This window comes from Archocentrus centrarchus, chromosome 24, assembly GCF_007364275.1.
Source record: "Archocentrus centrarchus isolate MPI-CPG fArcCen1 chromosome 24, fArcCen1, whole genome shotgun sequence".
Lineage (NCBI taxonomy): Eukaryota > Metazoa > Chordata > Actinopteri > Cichliformes > Cichlidae > Archocentrus > Archocentrus centrarchus.
The window spans coordinates 18265001-18288078 of record NC_044369.1 but is presented as its reverse complement, the minus strand read 5'-3'; the positions used below and the strand labels follow the sequence as shown (position 1 = coordinate 18288078).

Below are 23078 nucleotides of genomic sequence, written 5' to 3'. Positions count from 1 at the left end.
AGTGTGTAGCAGAAGAAGTGACATGGTTGTTGGTCTGAGTATTTAAGAAACTGCTGATCTACTGATCTACTGGGATTTTCCTACACAAGGGTTTACAGGGAAAGGTCTGATACAGGAGATATCCAGTGAGCAGCAGTTCTCTGGTTGAAAATGCCCTGTTGATGCTAGAGGTCAGAGGAGAATGGCCAGAAGACCACTCCTCTCACAGCTAAGAACAGGAAACTGAGGATACAGTTCATATGGGCTCACCAAAATTGGACAACAGAAGACTGGAAAAATGTCTGAGTCTCAGTTTCTGCTGTGACATTCAGATGGTAGGGTCATGTCACAAAGCTCAAATCATCTCAGCCTGGTTTCTTTAACATGACAATGAGTTCAAATGCTCAAATACTCCAATGTCCTCTGCAGTCGCCATATCTCAATCCAATAAAGCACCTCTGGGATGTGGTAGAATGGGAGTTTTGCATCATGGATGCTGACAAATCTGCAGCAACTGTGTAACGCTATCAGGAATGTTGTCAGCACCTTGCCGAATCTAGGCCATGAAGAATTAGGGCAGTTCTGAAGGCAAAAGCTGGTACTAGCAAGGTGTACCTAATAAAGTGGCTTATTAGTGCAGAGGTATCTTTCGCTGTCACAGAGCTTTATGAATTGGACCCTTTGTGATGGTTTTAGCCACTGATATACTTAGCTGTTTGGTTTTTCAGTTTTTATGTCCACTTCATCATGTCCTTCCATATCAACATTTAAAACCCAACTCAAATGAACCCTTAATATAAAAATATGGCACCTTTTTTGTGTAATATTTTGGCATATGCTAAGAAACTATCTGCAAATCTGGATGGAATCATCATTCTGTTGTAGGCCTATAATCATGGTCAAAAGTTTTACTCCATATACTAATAGGCAATTTGATACTTTAATAGTTTTATGATACTGTGGGATAAAAATCTGCCGCACCAGTGCATCTAGTCCCAGAGGCCTTCCCGCCACATGTGAACATGATAATTTGATTAGCAGAGTGCAGTTCTGTACACACAACAATATGCATTATTGTAAAATGGAAGTGTGTAGGAACCACAGCTACTCAGACAAACCACGTGGCAGACCACATAAAGTTACAGAGCGGGGTCACCGAGTGCTGAGGTGCACTGTGTATAAAAGTCACCAATGCTCTGTTGTGAGTTTCAAACCTCCTTTGCTACCAACACAAAAATGGTGCAACACAAACTGCATGGCGTGGGTTTCCATGGCTGAGCCAAGGTGTAATATGTCGGGGGTTCAGTACTTTCATCCATATAGACATATGACAATATAGTAAATCATCCTGTGATTGTGCTTTTTGTAAACTTTTGTACATTTATAGTTCTAGACCAATTAGTCTGCCCAGAAAAAGAAGAAATTCAATGAAATAGAGTGATGGCATTATTACTGTCACTGTATTCATTTCCTATACACGCATTCTGAATTTCTGACTATGATACAGCCGGTCTCGTCTGTCTTACTTTCACCCTTTATGTTGAGTAATGGTACATCATCCAATTAAATCAAAGACAGGATTAAAATTAAACCAAGTTTATTTTTTTTGTGTGTGTGAAGTAAGTATCAAACAGTAAAGAACATCAAAATTTATTTAACATAGGCCACTAACTCAAAAATGGACAACATCCAGAGATTCTTCCGTTTGTTAAAAACGCTCATGTGCTACACATTTGTGTTCATTTTTTTGCACACCTTTAAAATCAACTTTAATAAAGTGAAACTGGTAAGTAAAACTCATAAAATACACACATCCGAATCAGTCTGCGGTGTACAAACAAATTTAAAGCATTAAAGAAAAAGATGAAAGTAAATACTGTACACATAAAAAAAAAAAAAAAAAAAAACTGTTTAACCAAGTTTGACAGACGTGTGTATGACTGCTTTTTGTACAACGTTATATAACAAAACTGTATTTGGTGGCTGCACAGCCCTGATCCTGATGTTTAAAAAAAAAATGTTAATGCTCAAAGACATTTTCCATAGAGCAGTTTCAGTTTTTACAGTTCAAGGATGAAATACTGCTTCATTATGACTCAAACGCATTTGTATTCAAAGTGACTGAAGAGGTATCGTATGAGAAGAAAGTAACCTGAAGGAAGTCACAGAGGTGAAGTTTGTGAGTAGAAATATTGTAAAGTGTAGTGACTGCAGTGGTAGTAACTGTTCCGATGAGCACCTAGTCATGTGAGTTTGATCAAATTTGCTCTGTCTCATGCTACTTTGCAACCCCAAGTGGGGGGAAAAAAAAACACTTCTTCAAAGCCTTCTTTCCTTCCTGTCATTATGAGCGCTGTGCGACTGCAGGCATCTACGATTGGTGAAAAATCCGCTCGAGCTGTGGTGTGGTTTGTGGCCAAAATGTTCCGTGTTAACAAATCGCTTCTTTCTTTCTTTTTTACTTTTCTCAAATATGAGCTTTATCACATATTTCACATTGCATGTCAAGTCAGTGACAGTCTAGCATATAAGCCATTTTGCTTGGCCAACTCATACGTATTTAAAGTTCAGAGAGGCTTGAGAGATGCGCCCCCAAATGGCTCAGTAACAGTGCTGTATTGTTTTAGATGATCTTGGAACGCACTTCCAAATCAGCTTAGTGAAGAGTTTGAGTTCAGTTATTAGTTACAGTTCATGTCAACAACTTCAACCTGGGTAAACTGACCAAGTGAGAATAAAAGGGACTACCTTAAAAGTCCAGCAGCAAGACTTTGTAAAGTTTAAATGTGATATTGAGGTAAAGCACCCTAGAAGTTTGTTAAGATATAATACAGCGTCCAGCGATTGTGATCTGCGCAAAATTAACGCTGGCGAAGCTCAGAAACTCTTATTACAAGTAGTATTTCAATATACCGTAGCTGCCATCTGTTTGGCACCAAATTATTTACATTCTAAAGCAGTTCAGGTATAAAGTAAACAAAGACAAAAGTGAAATAACTGTGTCAGCTGTTAAAAGCCCTAACTTGTATGGACACAAGTGCGGTGTAAATGTAGTAAAAGCCAGCATAGATTTGGATCAAATGTTCACGATGTATTGCTGATGATTTAGAAAGGTTTAGAGAATCAGCGCTGATTCATTGCTCTTAAAAGTTAATGAGGTGATCGGCTCCTCCGCGTCACTTCACAGCCGACTCTGTTTGAGCCTGTCGATGTGGTAACACAGTTTGAGCGCTGGTCCCAGCTTCAATCCCAGATACTTCATCATCATCTCACTTTTCAGTAGCAGTAGGGCATCTCCATCTATTTCCTGAAATACAGGAAGATAAAGTTGTAAAGTAACAAAAAAAAATTTCAGGTTGCTTTAAATATTCCATCCCAGTCTTGAGTGAGAAATGGAGGCAGCACAGTGACTTATTTAAAAGGCTTGGGGATAGACCTCCCTGTGCTTTAAAAATTCTTTAATAATATTCATGTAGTTTCCATCGCTGCTCATTTACATTCAGGACCACGGGGCACTGGGTGATGGATAAATTGAGCTACAACTGTCATATAACAGATTTTTTTTTAAATAGAACACATAACCTACCTCTTGCACGAGGCGGTCTGCCTAATGCCCCAGTGCATGCATGTAGTATTTAAGTTATAGTACAAACCACAGTATTAAGTGATCCGGACTTACGTGCTTCCTGAATGCTTCAGCATGGGGTCCCAGAGCTTGGGGATCAGCATCTTTAATGAACCAAACCACATCCTCTACACCCCAGCTGGAAGGGTCCTTACCAACAGGACGCTTGCACTCTCCAGGGTCTGACATCGGGCTGTAGGCTAGGGAGCACAAGAGGACAGGGAGAGTGAATTTTTACACTCAAATAGGAACAAAAAGTTAACAGTCTTGTAATGTCCTCTGAAAAGACCTTAGCACATAGTTTATAGACTCAGACTAGTCAAAGTGCTGTTATAGTAAAGTCAGTGAAGTTTAATGGGTCTAGCTTGAACAGTATGCCTCAATGGAGTGAATTTGAACAACCTAGAGTCACATCCTCTAGAGTTAAAGCATTCATAAGATTTTCAGAAAACTTGACCTCTGACCTTTACCTTTAGGTCAAGGTCACCAAGATTTGAACTCATCCGAGATTTTTAGTTTATGCATCTGTGGTGTGATTTTGAACGTTCTAGATCACACTGTTCTCAAGTTATGGCCAACGTTAAAGTTTTTGTGGAACAGACGACGCTGACGCCAAGGCTGTGACAACACCTCGACTTTTTCTTCAAAACAGCCGAGCTAAAAATGATACTTTACAGTTTTTAGTGGTAACTGGAATATTCCTGTCACCATAAGGTTACCCTGCAATCACACTGAATTTAGGCCATGTTACCATGTACAATATATTGACAAAAGTATTCGCTCGTCTGCCTTCACACGCATATAAACTTGAGTGAAATCCCATTCTTAATCCAGAGGGTTTAATGTGATGTTGGCCCACCCGTTGCAGCTATAACAGCTTCAGCTCTTCTGGTAAGTCTTTCCACAATGTTTAGGAGTGTGTTTATGGGAATTTTTGATCATTCTTCCAGAAGCACATTTGTGAAGTCAGACATGATGTTGGATGAGAAAGTCTGGCTCTAATTCATCCCAAAGGTGTTCTATCAGGTTCTCTGTGCAGGCCAGTCAAGTTCTTCCACATCAAACTTGCTCATCCATGTTTTTATGGACTTTGCTTTGTGCACTAGTACGCAATCATGTTGTAGCAGGAAGTGGCCATCCCCAAACTGTTCCCACAAAGTTGGGAGCATGAAATTGTCCAAAATTATTTGGTATGCTCCTTTCACTGGAACTAAGGGACTGAGCCCAACTCCTGAAAAACAACCCCACACTATAATCCCCCCCTCCACCAAACTTTACATTTGGCACAATGCAATGATTTAGATGAGCGAGTGAATACTTTTGGTAATATAGTGCATTGCTACTTATGCCTTGTCAGAATTATATTCAAGGTAAATAAGTCCAGAGTTTCTCACACTAAAAGCTCAGGACACCTGACTGACTGGGCTTTAACTTGGGCAGATCTATGATGAAACTATATGAGATCACCAATCTCAAACCACCTATAGCACAGATGCTTTTATTATAGTAACACAACTAAAGATGGCGACACATGTTAAAGTAATGCATCTGAAAAAAATAAATGCAAAGAACTGATGGATGATTCGTGATCTGGCCATCTTTAAAGATGTGTATAAGAGAAAGTTATATGTATAAACCAATACTGATGGTGCAGGTAATCTGTATAGAAGTGCATCTGAAAATAATATATAGCCTCACCATTTCTGTTTCCTTCCTGATGACTTCCTGGGCTTGACGCTTGTCTGCACATGCCTGCTGTAGTAGAGCAACTGCTGCCACGGTAACTGTAGGACTGCTTAGTCTGATACTGTGATGTGACGCTGAATGCAGAGTCACTGGGATCTATAGCATAGCGCCTCGAGTCCACCGGTGGGTCACATATAAAATCATCAGCCAATGGCGTCTCTGCTGGGGAAGGAAGTACAGGAAGTGGCATCTTTAAAGCCAAACCCAAGTAGAAAATGTTGGGGATTTTGGAAAGAAAAAAAAAACTTGTGGCAGTGGTGCAGTCGGTAGGCGCTCGCCTTGCAGCCGGTAGGTTGCTGGTTCGAGCCCCTGTCCTTGCACTGCATTGTGTCATTGGGCAAGACACTTAAACCACATTGCCTAACGGTAGTGCCTGTCTCTGGCTACATGACCGCAGATGCTTGTCTCTAGATGAGTGATCTGGAACGATCATTTCATTGTGTGCCTTGTGTGCACAGTGACAATGAGTTGAATCTAACATCTAAATAAGGCAGGAGTTGCGATTGACAATAACTGTTTTTAATTACAGTATTTTATTTTTAATTTTGAAAATTTGTGAAAAGGCAAAAAAAACAAAATTCTTTTGCCTTTTCAGTACTTTCATTCATTGCCCAATGAATATTCAAGACAACTTTGAGAAGAATAAGACGATGTGTACAGTATTTCTGTATTATTAGAAAGTATTAGAAAATTTATAAAAAAAAAAAAAAGAGCAAAAAGAACAAAAAAATTGAAAATCTATCTGGATCATTCTGCAGACCTTTGCTTAATGAATACTCATGCCAATTTTCAAAGGTGTCGGACTAGGAATAAGGGAGGAGTAGGGATTAAAGGTGAACATCGATGTACAGTATTTCTGGAAAATTTCAATAATTTATTTTTAAATATTTAAAACATAGAAAATGTGTCTCCCCTATTTTGTAGCGCCTTACCCAAAAAAGCATTTGTGCCTAGTTTTAGATTTCAAATATAAATGCCAGAGGAGTAGCAAATTTAGTAAACAGTTGACGGATGGATGGACGCCGGCCGGTCCAGTATCAGGTCAGCTCGCCAGCGGAGCTAAAAAGCAGCTCGTGTGGCTATAGTGTTCAAACTGGGCAATAGATACAAAAATCAGGAGGACTGTACTTTGGATAGCCATATGAAATTTCCAATGAGTCGGAAAAATATTTTATTTTGCTTTCAGGCCATGAAGCCTTTGGGTTGGAATATTAAACAGCTTCCTTTACAAAGACTAGAATAATAAAGAGAGAACGGTATAATAAATGCAAGCTCATCTTTAGGTAAGCTGCATTAAAGCCCCTGCGGCCCTTAACTATATGGATCTGAAACAGATGAAAGATAGTCAGTGATTCCTCAGAGTCTGCCCCCTTTGTGTCAGTTTTTCAGCTTGTCAGTAATGTAAATGCTCGCTAGTTAAGTCACAGCCAGGAAGATACAGATTTTCCTAATGACAGATGTATAACATGGAAATATGCTACTAAACTACTGTAGGTTAAATGTATTGCTATTGCGTTCTGACAAATCAATTATGATTAAGATCAGCATATGCAAATCTGAAGGCATCAAATATAAAAATGGTCTCTGCTACTGTATATCTGTAAGAGTAAGAGTTTACTGCAACTGCTAAAAAGCCTTCTTTGAGCTTTGCATCATGCAACATATCAAATATGACAGCACCACATACTACAAGTTAAAAAATAAATATAGCAAATTGAGTCTCTCCTGGACTCTCCTGAAATGCTTTTCCATCCCACTGGAGAAAAAAAACGTTTCCATGTCTGTCTGGGTGGCACCACAGGGATCACACTGATTTTTGTCTGCCTGCATATGCGCATGTGCGCTCCTTCTGTACGTCTACAGTCTGACATCAAACACTTTTCATGATTTGCACGAACAAAGAGCAAACTGCTGGTCCTTGACACATGAGATTCCCCCTCCAACCTCAAACACACTTAAGGCAGCCTTTAAATATTTGCTTTTTTTCAGAGCAGGAGAAATCTTCAGGGTGGGAAAGATTTGAAAGAAAGAAAGAAAAGATGGTTGTATGAATTTTGTTTTTCTATAAAATAATTTGATCTTATTTTCTTCAGAGCTTAAGCAAGAAAGGGAAGAAGGCTTGGAAGACTGAAAGGGAAAACAAAATGTGTGACTGGGCTGTGTTTGAATGTGTGCACTCTTTATCTTAAAGGATGTAAACATGCACAATTAATCCACAGATACTTGTGGTATGCAGTAACATAAGACATAAACTAGAGACTGTTTTGCAGGGAAACAAGACAACCAGTCATTGGTGTATTTAGAGAACAAAAAAGAGAGACATCACTCTGAAAGGCAGACAGAAGCATGTTATTATAGCCCTGAATTAAAGTCAAAGTCAGAGCAGGGAAACATGGGGGGATGGAACATAATAAGAGAATCAAACAAAAAAAAGAGAGAAGAAGGGAGGGCACAAAGTCACACCGCCACCTCAACCATTAAGTGCATAATGAGAATCAAATTATTAAAACCACCTATTTTCTATTTATCTTCACCAGGTCTCATGACTAATAAAATGCTTTTAAATATAACCTCCATTAACCTCTTGCTTCTATAACAGCATTTTGCTTCTGGTTTTCCTGTTTCTCTACTATATGGTTATCATTAATGACCAGGCTACTTTACAGAAAAGCTGAGAAAGGTTAGATCGCTGTGTGTGTCTTTGTGTCTTGTTACCTGTCAGGACCTGTGGGGTGGCCGAATGGGGGACGATAGCAGCGTCCTGTGGGATGGAGCCCATCTCTGGCTCTGGTGTGCTGCTGGGAGGAGAGTTGGCTAGAGGGGACATCACCATTCTGGGCTTCAACTATAGGAGCACATACACATGCACTCACTAATTAGAGAGGTCCTGAATGCTTAAAAACAACACAGGTGAATACAAATTTCTTAGCTGTTATGTTCAAGAAACCAAATGATCTCTTTTTATATATATATATATATATATATATATATATATATATAAAATATCACTTCATCATTTTATCCTTTTTCAATTTTTTTTTAATTGAATGGAAACTCTCAGTTTATGGCACGTTTTTTGAGGTAACAGTGAACTTGAACTTTGACTTGACCAAATTTGATTTTTATGCATGGTCAATGTTTATGCAAAATTTTAATAAATTCCCTCAAGATGTTATTCATGAGCATGGGGTGGTCATATCAATACACCTAAGATGTAAAGCCTGCAGTGGCTTTCACTAGACTGTAGGAATAAAGCAAGCATTGCACTTACTGTACCACTAATTACATAAATTTCACCAATAATTAGATAATTAATTCTGCTACAAATATCGAACCATAATCTCTCAGTAATCTACCTGTAATATTGCTAATGCAAATATTTATACCACTACAAACAATACCTAAATTTTAACTCAGGACCAGTATGAGTGATAGTAACAACACATTAAGAGAAACTCTAACTAGTTCATGCTATACTATTATTTTCTTATCAGTGGTACCATGTAGTAATGCTTTGTTGAACCCGTCACTGATTTGAATCTCATGCAGTACTGTTAGGATGTGCATGAGACGACCATTTATACTAAGAGTTTTAAGCTATGCCAGTGATTCGTACACTACAATATACAGCACCGCACAAAAGTCTTGAGCCAGGAAAAGGAGAACTAGGTGCAGCGATTTATTGAAATTTGTGCAAACATACATGGAAATATAGTATATAAGGCAAAAACAGAGTTTGTACTATTCTAGCAAGCTTGAGCATCAATATTTGGTGTGACCACCTTTATTCTTCAACCCAGCCTGAACTCTCTGAGGCAGCTTTCTTGTCATGTCTTTAACTAGTCTTCAGGAATAGTTCTCCAGGCTTCTGGAAGGACATTCAAAGCTCTTCTTTGGATGTTGGCTGCTTTTTGTTCTGTTCTCTGTCAAGATGATCCCACACTGCTTCAATAATGTTGAGGTCTGGGCTCTGGGGAGGCCAGTCCATGACTGATAGTATTCCACTGTGTGTTTTTTCTGTCCAGGTATGCTTTTACTGCATTGGCAGTGTGTTTTGGGATCATTGTCATGCTGAAAATCAAGATATTTGGATTAATCTCTCCATCAGACCTGCTGCCACTAGTGGCAGCAGGCATAACTCAGCCTTTTCTTTCTGTTTCCCTTCCTTAAGAATGGCTCCTTGGCAGCCGCCCTTTCACAAAGACCATTTCTAATGAGACCTTAGTGAGCAGTAGATGTATGAACTCAAGAGCCAGATGCATCTCTCTGGTCCTGTGTCAGGTCTTTGCTGGATTTTTTCCTATTTCTTAAGGACATGACTTTCAGATGCTGTTCAGCTGCTATAGATAGTTTTTTGGGCCTGCCGCTGCTTCCTTTGCCCTCCACTTGTCCAGTTTCCTCAAATTCCTCAAAGGACATACTGTGTACCATGCCAAGATGCACCAAGTATTCAGCTAATAGCTTTATATGTTGGTAGCAAATTTTAAAGAAATGAGTGGCGGCTCAAGACTTGTGATAACAGCAGCAAGCAATCAAACATGTAAACATATGAGCAAAAGAAAAAAGGAAAAAAGAAAGAAAGATGGAAAACTAGGTTCTGTGTATATCTTAAAAGGAAGAAAATGCTTTAGGCATGCAAAGAAATGGAAACACCACATGACAACACGAAAACTTTGTTTGTTTACAGGAAGACTCGACAGGTTGCCTACTAAGGAGCACGCCAAGCAAAAAAATGCAATAAAAGCATTTTTCTCTTGTTGTGAGGGATGTGGTTTGCACATATAACCACAAGGTAAAAACAGTAACTGAGCAGTGTCAAAACACAGATGACCTACACTCAGAGCTGTATATGACCATATCCTGCATCAACAAAGACAGCTGTGCTGCTCTGTAGACACTGTTTAATTCTTATGTCAAAGAAATGGCCATTCACATGATTAAACTGAAAATTAAACGACTGACCTTAAAGCCAGGTTTCCTGCCTCTTTTCTTCGGGACCTTAAGGGGCGACAGAGTTTCAACATAGTGACTCTGGAACTCCAGCTTACGGACAGGAGGGCGTCCTCTCTTCCTGCCAGGCACCTTACCTTGAGGCCCCGCTATGAACTGGGGGTCGAGAGTGGAAGTCTGCATCTCCGAGCTGGCGGACAAGGTGCTCATCAGACCTGAGAGATGAGAGATTATTAAACCTAAAGTGAAAGCAGGAAATGGCGGCTTTAAAAGCGTGCAGCGCTGCTCAGCTGCAAATCACGGTGGAAACTCAGAGGCACATGTGAGACTCACTTATAACCCCCCCCCCGAAAATATAGGAAGTAGTAGAAACAAAGCCACATAAAGCTTTGTACTTCCCTCTACCCCTCCCCCCTCCAGCTGCAAAGATTGCAATAAATATCATTACTGCACTAAGAGAGAGAGAGAGACAAAGCCCCACAAGCACACAGACACACAAACAGAGGAAATGAAACCCACAACACCCACACACAATATAAAACAATCAATGAAGTGCACTGTCACACACACGCGCGCGTGCGCGCACACACACACACAAACACACACACACACACAGAGCAGTACTTTCAAGTGTTTGATTCAGTGCCATTCATCCACACTGAGTCTACCTCAATCAGTCAATCCATTTTTTTTTTCCCATTCCTGCAACGCAATCCTTTAACTGACTTTGCTTTTGAATATGAAGTGCTGTGCTACGCTTCTCAGAGGTGTTCCACCCATTAGCTGGTCATATTTATTCTTTCATTTCTGTAAGGCTAAATAACACACTGATGTAACTTGACTCCAGCGCAGACACACAACAGTCAACAAAGTATTTGCCAGTGCAGAAAGCGAAAAAACAGGAACAGAGGCAGACAGACCACGTGAATATGTATGATGCCTTCCATCCTCTTTCTCTCTTTTTTCCTCCCCTCACACAGAAAAAGCTTCAAAATGACCGCAAATCCTTCTGCGCGTTACTTACCATGCACGCAGCTGTCTGCTAATTGCCGTCTCTGTGATGCCTCACCTCAGCGGCAGATTTGTGGATGTCCCCCCCCCCTCTCTCTGATAGATCTTGCTTGCTCCAGCAGTCTGCCACTACTGTTCTCCGCTGCCACACACTGACTGTCAAGACACCGGCAACTCCGCGTGCCTCTCTCTCTCTCTCTCTCTCTCTCTTCCTCAATCTCTGACACAACCCCCTCCTCCCCATCTCTTCTACCCTAACCCCCTTCCTGTGTGTCCCCTTTCAGTCACCATAGCAACACGCCTCTAACATCCCGCGGCAGCCGGCAGACGTGCTGAGCTCAAAGCGTTGTCTGTGTGTGTGTGTGTGTGTGTGTGTCTGTGTGTGTGTGTGTGTGTGTGTGTGTGTGTGTGTGTGTGTGTGTGTGTGTGTGTGTGTGTCTGTGTGTGTGTGTGTGTGTGTGTGTCTGTGTGGGACAGTAATGTAATTACACTTGCTGCATCTCAGGGTTCTTCAAAAAAAAAAAAAAAAAAAAGGCTTAGAGCAGGCGACAAGGGATTCAAGCTGTGCACTGTTTTGTGCTACAAGCGTATAGGTTACACACAGTAATGTGTGCTCATTTTTTGAAGAAATTTCTGCACAGGAAGCATGTTTTCTTAAAGAGCGCAGACCAAATACTGGAATATCTTACATTTTCCCAATTATTCTTGAATCCGTGAAGGTTTCCTATGCAGACTGGCTTTAAGGTAAAGAGATCAATTTTCCTGTAAACATCAAACGGTTACAGCAGAAGCCCCGCAGCCCGTTGGGTTGTGATAAAAGATCACACTGCTGTCAAAAATCACTCTCTTCCTTTCATTTAGAGTCTTCTTTTGCTTCTGTGTCAGCTAAGGTAATGCAGTTTTTGTGTTATCTATAATGAAAAAGACAAACAAATATGGAAAGTAAAAAGACCAGCCAAAGGCGTGGCTGTCTGTGCTTTGAAAAGTAAAAAAGAATTTAAAAAAAAGCAGGCTCAGGAGTGCTTATTTGCTCTTAAAGGTTACAGGTGTACAGTTCAGGCTTTTCCCCTCACTGCATATCGATTAGTTACGCCCCAGTTGTAATGCTGGTTCCCATTCAAAGCCGTATTTGTGGGGTTTTAACACTCAATCAAAATCAGGTTAACCTTTCAAAAAGGAGGATCAAACCCTGGCGCACCCTTGCCCACATCCGTGGCCTCTGTGAGCGTGTAAAGAGATTTGTCAAGAGTCGGCTGTAAAGCGATCGCTCACAGGCTGTTTGAACACTGAATATGATGGGCCAGACAAACCGAGTGGTTTCATTAGGTGAAGGCCATGTGCAATAATAAAAAAAAAAACTACAATAAACAGCAAGGTCAGGACAAATGCTCTGTAACACTGAACACATTCACATCCGCTAACTGTAATGGTAGGAGGCCTGCGTGTGCAGAACTGAGAGCCATAAATCAAAAAAGTAATTAGGCTGTGAGATTAATCCTGATGTCCCTCCTCAATCAGTCCTGTCTCATTACAGCGCATCACATTACAGACTGAGACAGAACAGATAATCATCTTTTACTTAAAAAAGAATTGGATATGAGGTGGGGGAGCCCATTAACACTCACTGAGTCAATATGAGACAGTGCCAGTTTTTGCAGGCAAGCAAAAGGACTTCCACCATTGCATGGGGACCCCCCCCCCCCCCCCCCCCAAAAAAAAAAAAAAAAAAAACCCCAACACATTTGGGGTCCCAGCCTAATTTGTTTATGGCTAATAAAGCAATTACGCACTCAGTGAACCCCTACATATGACTTTATTTTCCTGCTTAGGGATATCGGAAGTCAAACATTAGAGGGAGGCGTCTGAAAGCTGTTGGAGTCCAGTGTTACAGACACAGTCATGCAGCAGCGATCAGCAATGATTAACATAACATAATCACTGGCTTCAGGGGATGCAGGCTCGTATCTGCTTTCACTTACGCAGAGGGGATACTGCAATAAAGTGAGTTATAGTAATGCCTCACTAAACTGCACACCTACACACATATAAACAAACAGTCTAATCAGTATGTGTGTCTAAACAGTCACACATACACATATGTGCACAAACACACACACTCTCTCACAAACACACCTAAATGCATGCATATAATAACTGCATTTAGACAACATACCCTTGCTTGGCAGCAGAATAGATTAGTGTGTGTGTGTGTGTGTGTTCTAATCAATGTAACAATATAACACCCCCCCACCCCCCTTTGAATTTATTTACAGCTCAGGCAGGGCGTCACCATGGTAACAGACGGTGAAATCGGATTCTGCTCTAGCGTCATGTGATAAGGTGGGAATAAATAAAAGCATAAACAACAATGTGTGTATTAAATAGGCGAGCTCTCCCACTCTGTCTCACACAAGCACACTGCCCCTCCTTATCTCCGCTGAGCCCTCTAACTACACAGCACACTTCAGGAAGAAAAAAAAAAGGGGGGGGGGGGGGGGTTGCTCTTTTCACCAGCTATGGGTTAAAGGAGGGAAAGAAAATGACAATTTGATAAATCACATCCAGGACTACTTGAAAGTGCTCTTCCACAGACTCAGACTCACACCTGTACACACACATCTATGTGCAGGTCCGATGTTTAAAATAAGGCTTCACAGGTAGCTGTGGTTTATGGATGACCTAAGCTGCCATGACCCCATAAATTAATTAATATGTCATTAAATGCCTCAAAAATAATTGTAGCTATTCAGTTATTCATAAAATATGAAATATATGGACTTTATTTTATTTAGTAATGCCTTTCCATTTTCCTTCCTACTGTATGCATTTTTCCAAACTTTTTCAAATGCAGTTCTGCTTCGTTTCTGCTTCATTGTGCAAAGATCAAAAAATGCATTTCTAATCTGTTCTGCATTTTATGAATAATATCTGAGTTTTCACATTATTTTTGCTGTATTGTTAGAATTTTAATACCCCCCCCCCCCCACTTATTTATTGACCGTATTGATCTTCCATATACACTCACCATCCACTTTATTAGGTACACCTTTTCACCTGTTTGTTACTGCAAATATTTAATCAGCAAATCACATGGTAGTAATTCAGTGCCTTTCAGCATGTAGGTCAAGATCAAGATTAAGGTCAAGCCAGCCTCAAACAGTACATCACAATGGGTAAGAAAGATGATTTAAGTGCATCTGAACCAGTGTTAATTTTGACAGCAAATTTTGATTTAGTTTTAGTCATAATTTAGTCATCTGAATAGTTTTAGTCTAGTTTTAGTCGACGAAATTATCGTAAGAATATAGTCGACTAAATCTACGGTTGATTTAGTCGACTAAAATATAAAAGGGTGTAAAATGTAAATGCTTTTTCTTCAGTTCCCTTGAATTAGTCATTATACACACTTACACAAAATTAAACATTTTTTTAAAGTTATGCAATATTATTAATAATATTAGCATTAACATTTCAACTGCTTCCCACACACCTGATCATTAACACCACCTTACTGAGGTAATACGAGCGTTTTACAGCAGGACACGCTCTGAAAGGTACAGGGCAGTGTTCAGGACTAAGATTAGGAAAAGCTAATCCACCGCGGTGTGGAGATTTCCTCTAAACACAAACGCTAAACTGGGAAAAACGCTTTACCCTGCACGACATTAAAATACTTACCTTTGCATGGAGATCTGGGTGACTGGTTTGCAGATGTTTAAGATTTGTCGTGTTTTTACCCGAGATAGTCGCCCCACATGGTTTACACATCGTTTTATTTGTCTCAGCGTCAAAGGACAAATGTGTCCATACATCAGCTCTGCTCTCTCTCCCTGCTGACAGTGTTTACATAACTTCTATCGGAAGTAAAGACAAATCGCAGGCTTGTTTGGTCTTCCCGGGTTTAGAGCAAATTTGTGCAATTGTGCGTTTGATTGGATGTTTTCCTAACTTGTCCCGCCCTGTCACAAAATTAAATAAGTTCTGATTGGATTTCGTCCCAGCTAAACATTTTCGTCTCGTTACGAAAGTGTCAATTAATTTCGTTATCGTTTTTATCATTTTAGGTAGTTTTTATTTAGTTATCATCTCGTTTTCGTCTTTTAAAAAAGCTTCGTCGACGAAAATTATGGCGAAACTATTTCGTTAACGAAATAAACACTGATCTGAGCGTGGCGTGATTGGTGGTGCCAGACAGGCTGGTCTGTCTATTTCAGAAACCACAACCATCTCTAGGGTTTACAAAAAAGAAAGTTTTAAGCCTAATCTTAAAGATAGAGAGGATGTCTGTCTCCCAAATCCAAACTGGGAGCTGGCTACACAGAACAAGGGCGTGAAAGCTGAAGGCTCTGCCTCCCATTCTACTTTCAAATACCCTAGGAACCACAAGTAAGACTGCAGGCTGAGGGTGAAGTGCTCTATTGGGATGATATGGTACTATCACAGTACTATGAGGTCTTTAAGATAAAAGACCTCATAGAATTAAGATTATTAATGACCTTGTATGGGAGGGGAAGGATTCAATTCTGGATTTAACAGGGAGCCAATGAACAGAAGCCAATATGGGAGAAATATGCTCTCTCTTTCTAGTCCCTGTCCCTTCTCTTGCTGCAACATTTTGGATCAGCTGAAGGCTTTTCAGGAAGTTTTTGGAACAACCTGATAGTAATGAATTACAGTAGCCCAGTGTAAAAGTAATAAATGCAATCCATGTTTCTAAGATTTGTAGAGCTGAGTGCAGTGACCTCAGTGTTATCTGAATTAAAAACAGGAAAGTAGAGGTCATCCAGGTCTTTAAGTCTTTAAGACATTCCTAATTGGTGTGTGTCATCTGGCTTCATGGATAGATATCATCTGCATGGCAATGAAAATTTATGTAATGCCTTCTAATATACTGCTTATATATAATATACTGCCTAAGGGAAGCATGTATAGAATCAACTCGTACTTTGTGTGCAAGTGTCAGTGTCCTGGCTCTTCAAACTCTGCACAGCTGGTTCTGACTCTGCATCCAAGTCAACCAGATGCCAACAGCTGCGCCCCCTGTGGTCACGTCGTTCTAGACGCAGGCGCAGACGTACACCTTTGCTGAGGACACCGGGCAGCCAGGTGACAGGGCGCGGAGAAGGGGCCAGCTCCAAGTGTGAGTCAGGGTCAAGGTCCCGCCCTCCTCGCAGTCTCATGCCCTCAAAGTCCACCATGTAAGGGCAAAATACATCACACTGGAAGGGCAGAAAGGAAATGCTCAAAAATAATTTCATACAAATGTATTTATCTTTGAAAAAAAAAAAAAAAACAATTTGTACAAGTGGCTGATACGCTTAGTTTTTCATTATTCTGTTTTAATCAAGTCTTCTGCAAATTAATTTCAGACCTTTAAACCCAAAAATTAGTGTGGAAATGGGAAAAAAGCAGGCAAACTGAAAGAGTAAGAAAAAAACAGACAGGGAGAGCAGGAGAAGCACAGAAATTGATTGGGATGCTGGTTGAGTAATTATAGTGGTGCACGCTCAGAGGTCAAAGGAATAAACTGGAAGTTAATGGGAGAATATGGCTTAGCTAATGATAAAAGTATCTGGAACAATATGTCTTTTGTGCTGTAAAGTGAATGCAATTCGGCCTCCGGGGTGCTGGATTTACTGATTAATGTGAACTAACTTGGCTTTAGTCTTCTTTGTAGTGGATGGAACAAAAGCGAATGAGGGGAAAGAGGGAAGCTGAGAACTTTTAGACTTAACAGAAATGCTCACATTATCAGCCCCACGCTGCGAGCAGATCTTGTTTTCTCTGTGTTGTTTGTTAATTACTATTTACAGTTTCCAGAGGGCCTGGTTTTATTTATCGCTGTCAGGCTTAGATGAAATAATCCTTGCAATTTTTAGCTGCTTTCGCCTTCCTGAAGGCTAAATTTGGATTTCCACCAGTGGAGATTTAGCAAGCATTCTAAAGCATTCTGTGTAATCACAAAAAATATATTAATTATATGCAGCTTATGCTCATATGAAGACTTTGTCACTGCAAACTCTGTGGATTATCAGCAAATACAATTTGACACAGACGAAGGGAGTGTCACAGTGTCATACATATCCTAAGCCTGGTGACAAAATTAACGTATTTAAATTAGAATCAGATATTACAAGGTGACTGCATTTGCTAAATAAACAAATTGTAATTAATCTTCATCGTCATCCTCAAGTGATTCAACAGGGAGGAGAGGACAGAGAGGAAAATAATTTCCTTCAGAGACAAACAAAACAAGATAAGGTGCATCAGTAAAAAAAAAGATTTTTGTGTGAAGTCCGTGTGAAACTCTTTTCTTCCCTACATTTAAATGTTTCCCTCATTTCCTCTGTAATATCTATAATGACAGACATGTTATAGTCAGGTTATAGTCAGGCACAGGACTTCATGCGACAATCATCTTGACATGCTGAAGTATAAGGTTTAGCACATCCTATTATAGCGGGCTTCAATTTGCTAATAAGCACTGAACACAAAGTACAGGTGAGGATGATGGGCTTGTCATTCTTTTTTCAGCTTTTTACTAAAAATAGAGGACAAAGTCAAATCTGAGCCAACGATGGCACCTTTGAGAAGAAGATTTTCATTTCTATCACAGCAAGATATCTCACTCCAAACAATAAATGTCAACCCCCGTAAGAAGAAGGGAGGGAAGCAGCGAAGTCATTAGGATACGCCGTCTGTGTTTGTACAAGTGCTCTTGCTAATACAGCTTCAGTATCTGTCAAACACTTTTGATGAGAACATAAACAAAGAAAAACAAATTAGATGAGGCACTGGAAGATGGGTTTAGTGGCTCTCTAAAGTCATCGGGATTCCTTCCTCTGTACTATGACATCTGAACAAAATTCATTTAATAGTGCTTGAAACAGTTTAGACTGAGCAAGAGTGGAAATGAGAGTAAATAAAAAGAGAAGTGAGAGGCTGGCAGTTACAGGGGGAGGCGAGATAAAAACTTGGCACGAGAGAGAGGGAGGAGGAAAAAATGTAAAACAAGTTCCAGATATTTGAATGTTTTTTAGAAAAAAAAACAAAGGGGAAATATAGGAAAACGGGCGGGGGGGGGGGGGGGGGGGGTGCAGATAAAACACTCTTCAGTGTCAGACTGTCACATTCAGGGTGAAGATGAAAAAGTCTGCCCTGAACCTCAAAAATATACATTTACAGAAAAATCTGAAACATCAGTTATCACACACACACACACTCACACACACACACGCACACACACACACTCACAGACTCACATGCAGGGGAATGCTTCTGTTTCTGTCTATCGGATCTGGGTCCCATAAGAGCAGCAGGCTGCTTTACTTTGTCACTCTATTAAACATTGTGGTTTGGAGCTTCGCCAGGAGTGTAGCTGCTGGGTTTAGTTTTTTTTTTTTTTCAATCATACACCCACCTGCTCTCTCACACACACACACACACACACACACACACACACACACACACAGCTGTTTTCGTTCACATAAGCTGAGGAAGACACTAATGGAGAAAGCAGCAGAAAGGCTTAAATAAAAGTCCTTTCCAATTAAAGAGTGCGGCTTTGCTCACACACCTAATGGTGAAACACGCTGTATGTACTTTATGAGCATCACATCCTGTCCCAGTGTTACATTTGCTCTGCAAATACCACATCAGACCAAAATGTACACAGTAAGGCATGCACAAATAGGTTACTTAATAGGTCAAAGTTGAAGAGACTATAATTACTGGTCTTTCATGCAGGGAATGACAAAATGTAGATACACAAAAGGTCTAAGATTATATCAGTTTTGAAAATAATTCCCAATGACAGTAGTATACATTATTGTTTCAGGTGTTTCTGCCAAACAGAAAGCCTTAATATTCAAAAGTAGAATGTGGAATGTGTAAATTAATAGAGTGCAATTTTAAGGAAGGTATCTGCATTTGCACGTGGCTCTTGCCAAAAAGTGCTGGTATGAATAAAATAACTGGGTTATTATTATTAATAATCGTTTGGTCTGTTAGAAAATGTTAAAGTGATGTATTTTGGAGCATTTTTGTTTGAAAATGCAATTAAAATGTAACCTTTTTTTTTTTCAGCTTTGCCTATCATCGAATTTGGCATCAGCAGAACTGCACCTCATGTCTGCCGCAGCACCTTCGGGCACAGCTTTGAGAACATTTTTGGTGGCCAAAGTGGAATTTTAGGCAAAATTAAAAAAAAAAAAAAAAAAATCCAGCAAGCTGCTTTCAGCAGTGCAGCTGCTTTCTCATTGTTAACACTGACCTTCATCTAAACCGTGCTGTGTGTGCTTGTGTGTTTGCTGTTAAAGAACCAATAATGTGTCCATTTCCATTCTTTTCTTTATTAGAAAAAGCTTTCTCAAACAAAACTGCAAGTTTAATGTCCTTCTGTACTCTATTAAAATACTAACTACTCTTTAAAAATAAGTGGAGATTTGCTACAATGATGCCTTTGATTACACTTTCTGTCACTGATCGCAGGCCTTGGTTTCTCTGATTTCACCACCCACCACTATACAATATTTTTTTTTAATTTTGCTCAGGGTCAGTGTGTTTATGAAAGGGAACAGCACAAAAAAAAAAAATCTTTAGGCTTTGCTTCTCTAAGTGAAGCAACCACTTATTACATTTTTATTTTCAGTGGGCATATTTGGAACGAGCTGGCTTGGCTTCAAACCCAAAAACAAACTCCAAGATGTTCCTGCCAGTATGAAAGCAGAGGTAAAGCGTTCTTTACTGTGTGCTTTCTTTCCAGTCTTCCTGTGGCATCAGTAACGCCACTCAAGCCGAAACTCAGTCTTTCCTTTGGCTGATGAAGGGGAAGACAGTTGACTGCCAGCATATTCAGTGTGTACCATGAACAGGGGCCCATGGAAGAGTGTTTCCATACACTGGCCGTGCAACTAAACAGTTTCTCTACAAAGTGGCCACATGAGGTAATGAGGGGGCACACACCTCACTGTAATCAACCTTTGTGATGCATCATGGGAAAATAATTACCATGACAGAAGTCCTTCTTACAATATCACATACAGATGTCAAAGTGGGTATGTAATTTAATATAATTTATCATTATCTTGTTAATACAAAGATAATCAACAGGGAGCATGACATCCTGTAATAGATAATACAAGCTTTAATATAATTAGGTGATCTGTTGCCCTAGTATGAGTGTATTTTGACCTGGTAGGTTACAGTAATTTAATTAATATTTGTGCATTTATACGCTCTGAGTCCAGGCATTTCAGGATATGGGATGGTCTTTACCTATCTCGACGCGGTCGATTCATCAGCAGGAATCAATTTCTCCACAGCAGGCTGGCTGAGCGCACACTGTAGAGCCCGTACGTGGGGCATCAGATGCAGCGCAAACACCAGAGGAGGGGGTTCTCGCTCCGGACGAGTCCGGGTTCCACCCCTGCAGATGCGGCAGGGAAGCGAGCGAGCGCAGCGGGCTGGTTCAGAGCGTGGAATCAGAGCCGCAGCCTTCACCTTCCCGAAACGCTGTCCGCTGGTTTTAAAGACAGGAGTTGAAACGTCCTGTTGGGCGCAAGTTGAGGGGAAAAGTGTGACTGAATCGTTGGCAGGAGCTGCTGGTGTGGGTAATTTTCCTATCTGGCCTCAAAGCTGCAGCCTATTGCATTTACCTCCACGGGTTAAGGGGAGAGGGAGAGATAGCGCCGAAAATAAAGTAGCAGCACTCAAACTGAAAGAGGCTCAGCCCCCCTTTGACAACACAAAAACACTCCTTGGTGGGCATGGACTGCAGGGGTGTGAGATGAGTCCAGACAAAACAACGAAAATGGATCTAAATTGGAGTAAATGAATTAACAATTTGTGTGCCTCGTTACGTTGAAATATTCATAGGGCTGCTTCCGTTTGTATTATGTTAATATAACCATAAATTTCCCACAAAGTCGTTACACTTGGCTACATATTGAGATCTAGTAATGATATCACCCAAATCATTCTGTTATCGCAGAAAGCTCACCCCAAATTTGCAAAATGCAAAATTCCCACCTGTTCCTCAGACGAGGAACCCAGAGGAGCCGTTGGTGCGCCCCACCCCACCCCCACAACAGGACGCAGACACAGGGTACCGGCTGGAGTCATTCCGTGCCCATCCTCTGTCTTACTGCGCTCTTGTGATATGAAAGAAATTAGTGACATTTCCAGAAACAAGTGGCACACACTGAAAATGGAGACGTGAATCTATAGAGGACCGAAACTGCCGAAAAATTCAAACAAATTAATACAATAAATTAGTAATAAAAATAAATCAAGTCCTTATTCAGTTACATGTATTTTAGTTTTAATTAACTTTTGAATTCATTTGGGTTTATTTTAATTTTAAATTTCATTTTTACATAAATATATTCATATATATATATATATATATATATATATATATATATATATATTTTTTTTTTTTTGTTTGTTTTTTTTTTTGTTATTGTATCATGAATACAATAGTATCACCCACATGTTTTGTATATTGTCTTATGCATATTCATGTCATTATGCAAATGAGAATATTGGACAAAGTGGTCATAATTTTTACTTTCTGGCTGCTCCATCATTAAAAAAAATACAAGACCAAACTAACCCATAAATCAAGACTGCAGCTATACAGTGAACTCTTGGGTGGACTGCTGTTGCAATAAGTTACACAATTTTATGTTTTTGTAAAGAAAAATTTAACAAAAATAGATGAATAATAAATTAATTACTGAATAACTAAATTAATAAAAATAGAGATTAACACCAATATAAGTACAGAAGCAAATAAAGAGAAATGTTATCTTTTGTGAATCAGTTAGTCCCTAAGTTTAAAGTCCTACACTTAGGAGAAGGATTCAACACACAACAGCTCAGTGGTTAGTGGATCTAAGACCAGACCACCACAACTTCCCTAAACAGGATACAGCAACCATCACAGTGGCAGACATCCAAGAAAGAGGCTCAGATGTGAAGAGGGACAGCACCAGGCCCCGACATGATCCACACATGCCCCCGAGACAATCCAGCACATAACAGCAGGGTGCAAGATGCTAGCAGGCAGGGCAAACATGGAGCACCATAACCAAGTGGCTGGCATAGTATACAGGAACATCTGTGCCCAATATGGCCTGGAAGTCCTGAGGTCAAAATGGGACACGCCCCCCGAAGGTGCTCAAGAATGACAGAGTTAAGATCCTGTGGGACTTCCTGATGCAAACAGACAAACTAGTGATGCCTAACTAACCGGACAGAGTAGTGGTGGACAAGCAGAGGAAAAAAGCCGAGGTGATAGATGTTCCAATACCAAGTGATGGCAAGAAGGAACACAGGAAGCTCGAGAATTACCACGGGTTGAGAGAAGAGCTAGAGAGGATGTGGAAGGTGAAGGTAACAGTGGTCTATGTGGTAATCACCCAGGCAGTGACCCCCAAACTGGGAGAATGGCTCCAGCAGACTCCAGGAACAACATCTGAGCTCTCTGTCCAGAGGAGCGCAGTCCTGGGAACAGCTAAGATAGCGCGCAGGATCCTCAAGCTCCCAGGCCCCTGGTAGAAGACAAAAACCACCCGCAGGTCGAGCACGTTTTGTCCCCTATACAATTAGGAGCCAAGCCATACTGGTGATCAACAATGATGTACATACAATCATACACGAAGGCAAGTGATCTCACTGCAACAAACAGGGCAGGCCTTTAAGGCCAGCTCATAAATATTGCAAGTTTGCAGGGCTCATGAATGAAAGCAGTTTTAACAGATTT

The 23078-nt window shown here is 40.4% G+C and overlaps 1 protein-coding gene across 2 annotated transcripts; it reads right to left on the bottom strand.

The window, feature by feature from the left end:
- Positions 1–1559: 1559 nt before the first annotated feature.
- scml4 (Scm polycomb group protein like 4) lies at positions 1560–11501 on the bottom strand. Of its 2 annotated transcripts, none has more exons than XM_030721769.1 (6): positions 11325–11501; positions 10313–10515; positions 8066–8195; positions 5303–5512; positions 3659–3804; positions 1560–3286 (listed from the first exon to the last, which is right to left on the bottom strand). In XM_030721769.1, exons 2-6 carry the CDS (start codon positions 10508–10510, stop codon positions 3161–3163), a joined length of 810 nt encoding a protein of 269 aa, XP_030577629.1. In that variant the 5' UTR covers positions 10511–10515; positions 11325–11501; the 3' UTR covers positions 1560–3160. The 2 variants fall into 2 exon arrangements, with proteins under 2 accessions (XP_030577629.1, XP_030577630.1); XM_030721770.1 differs by having other exon boundaries at positions 5303–5509.
- Positions 11502–23078: the final 11577 nt, after the last annotated feature.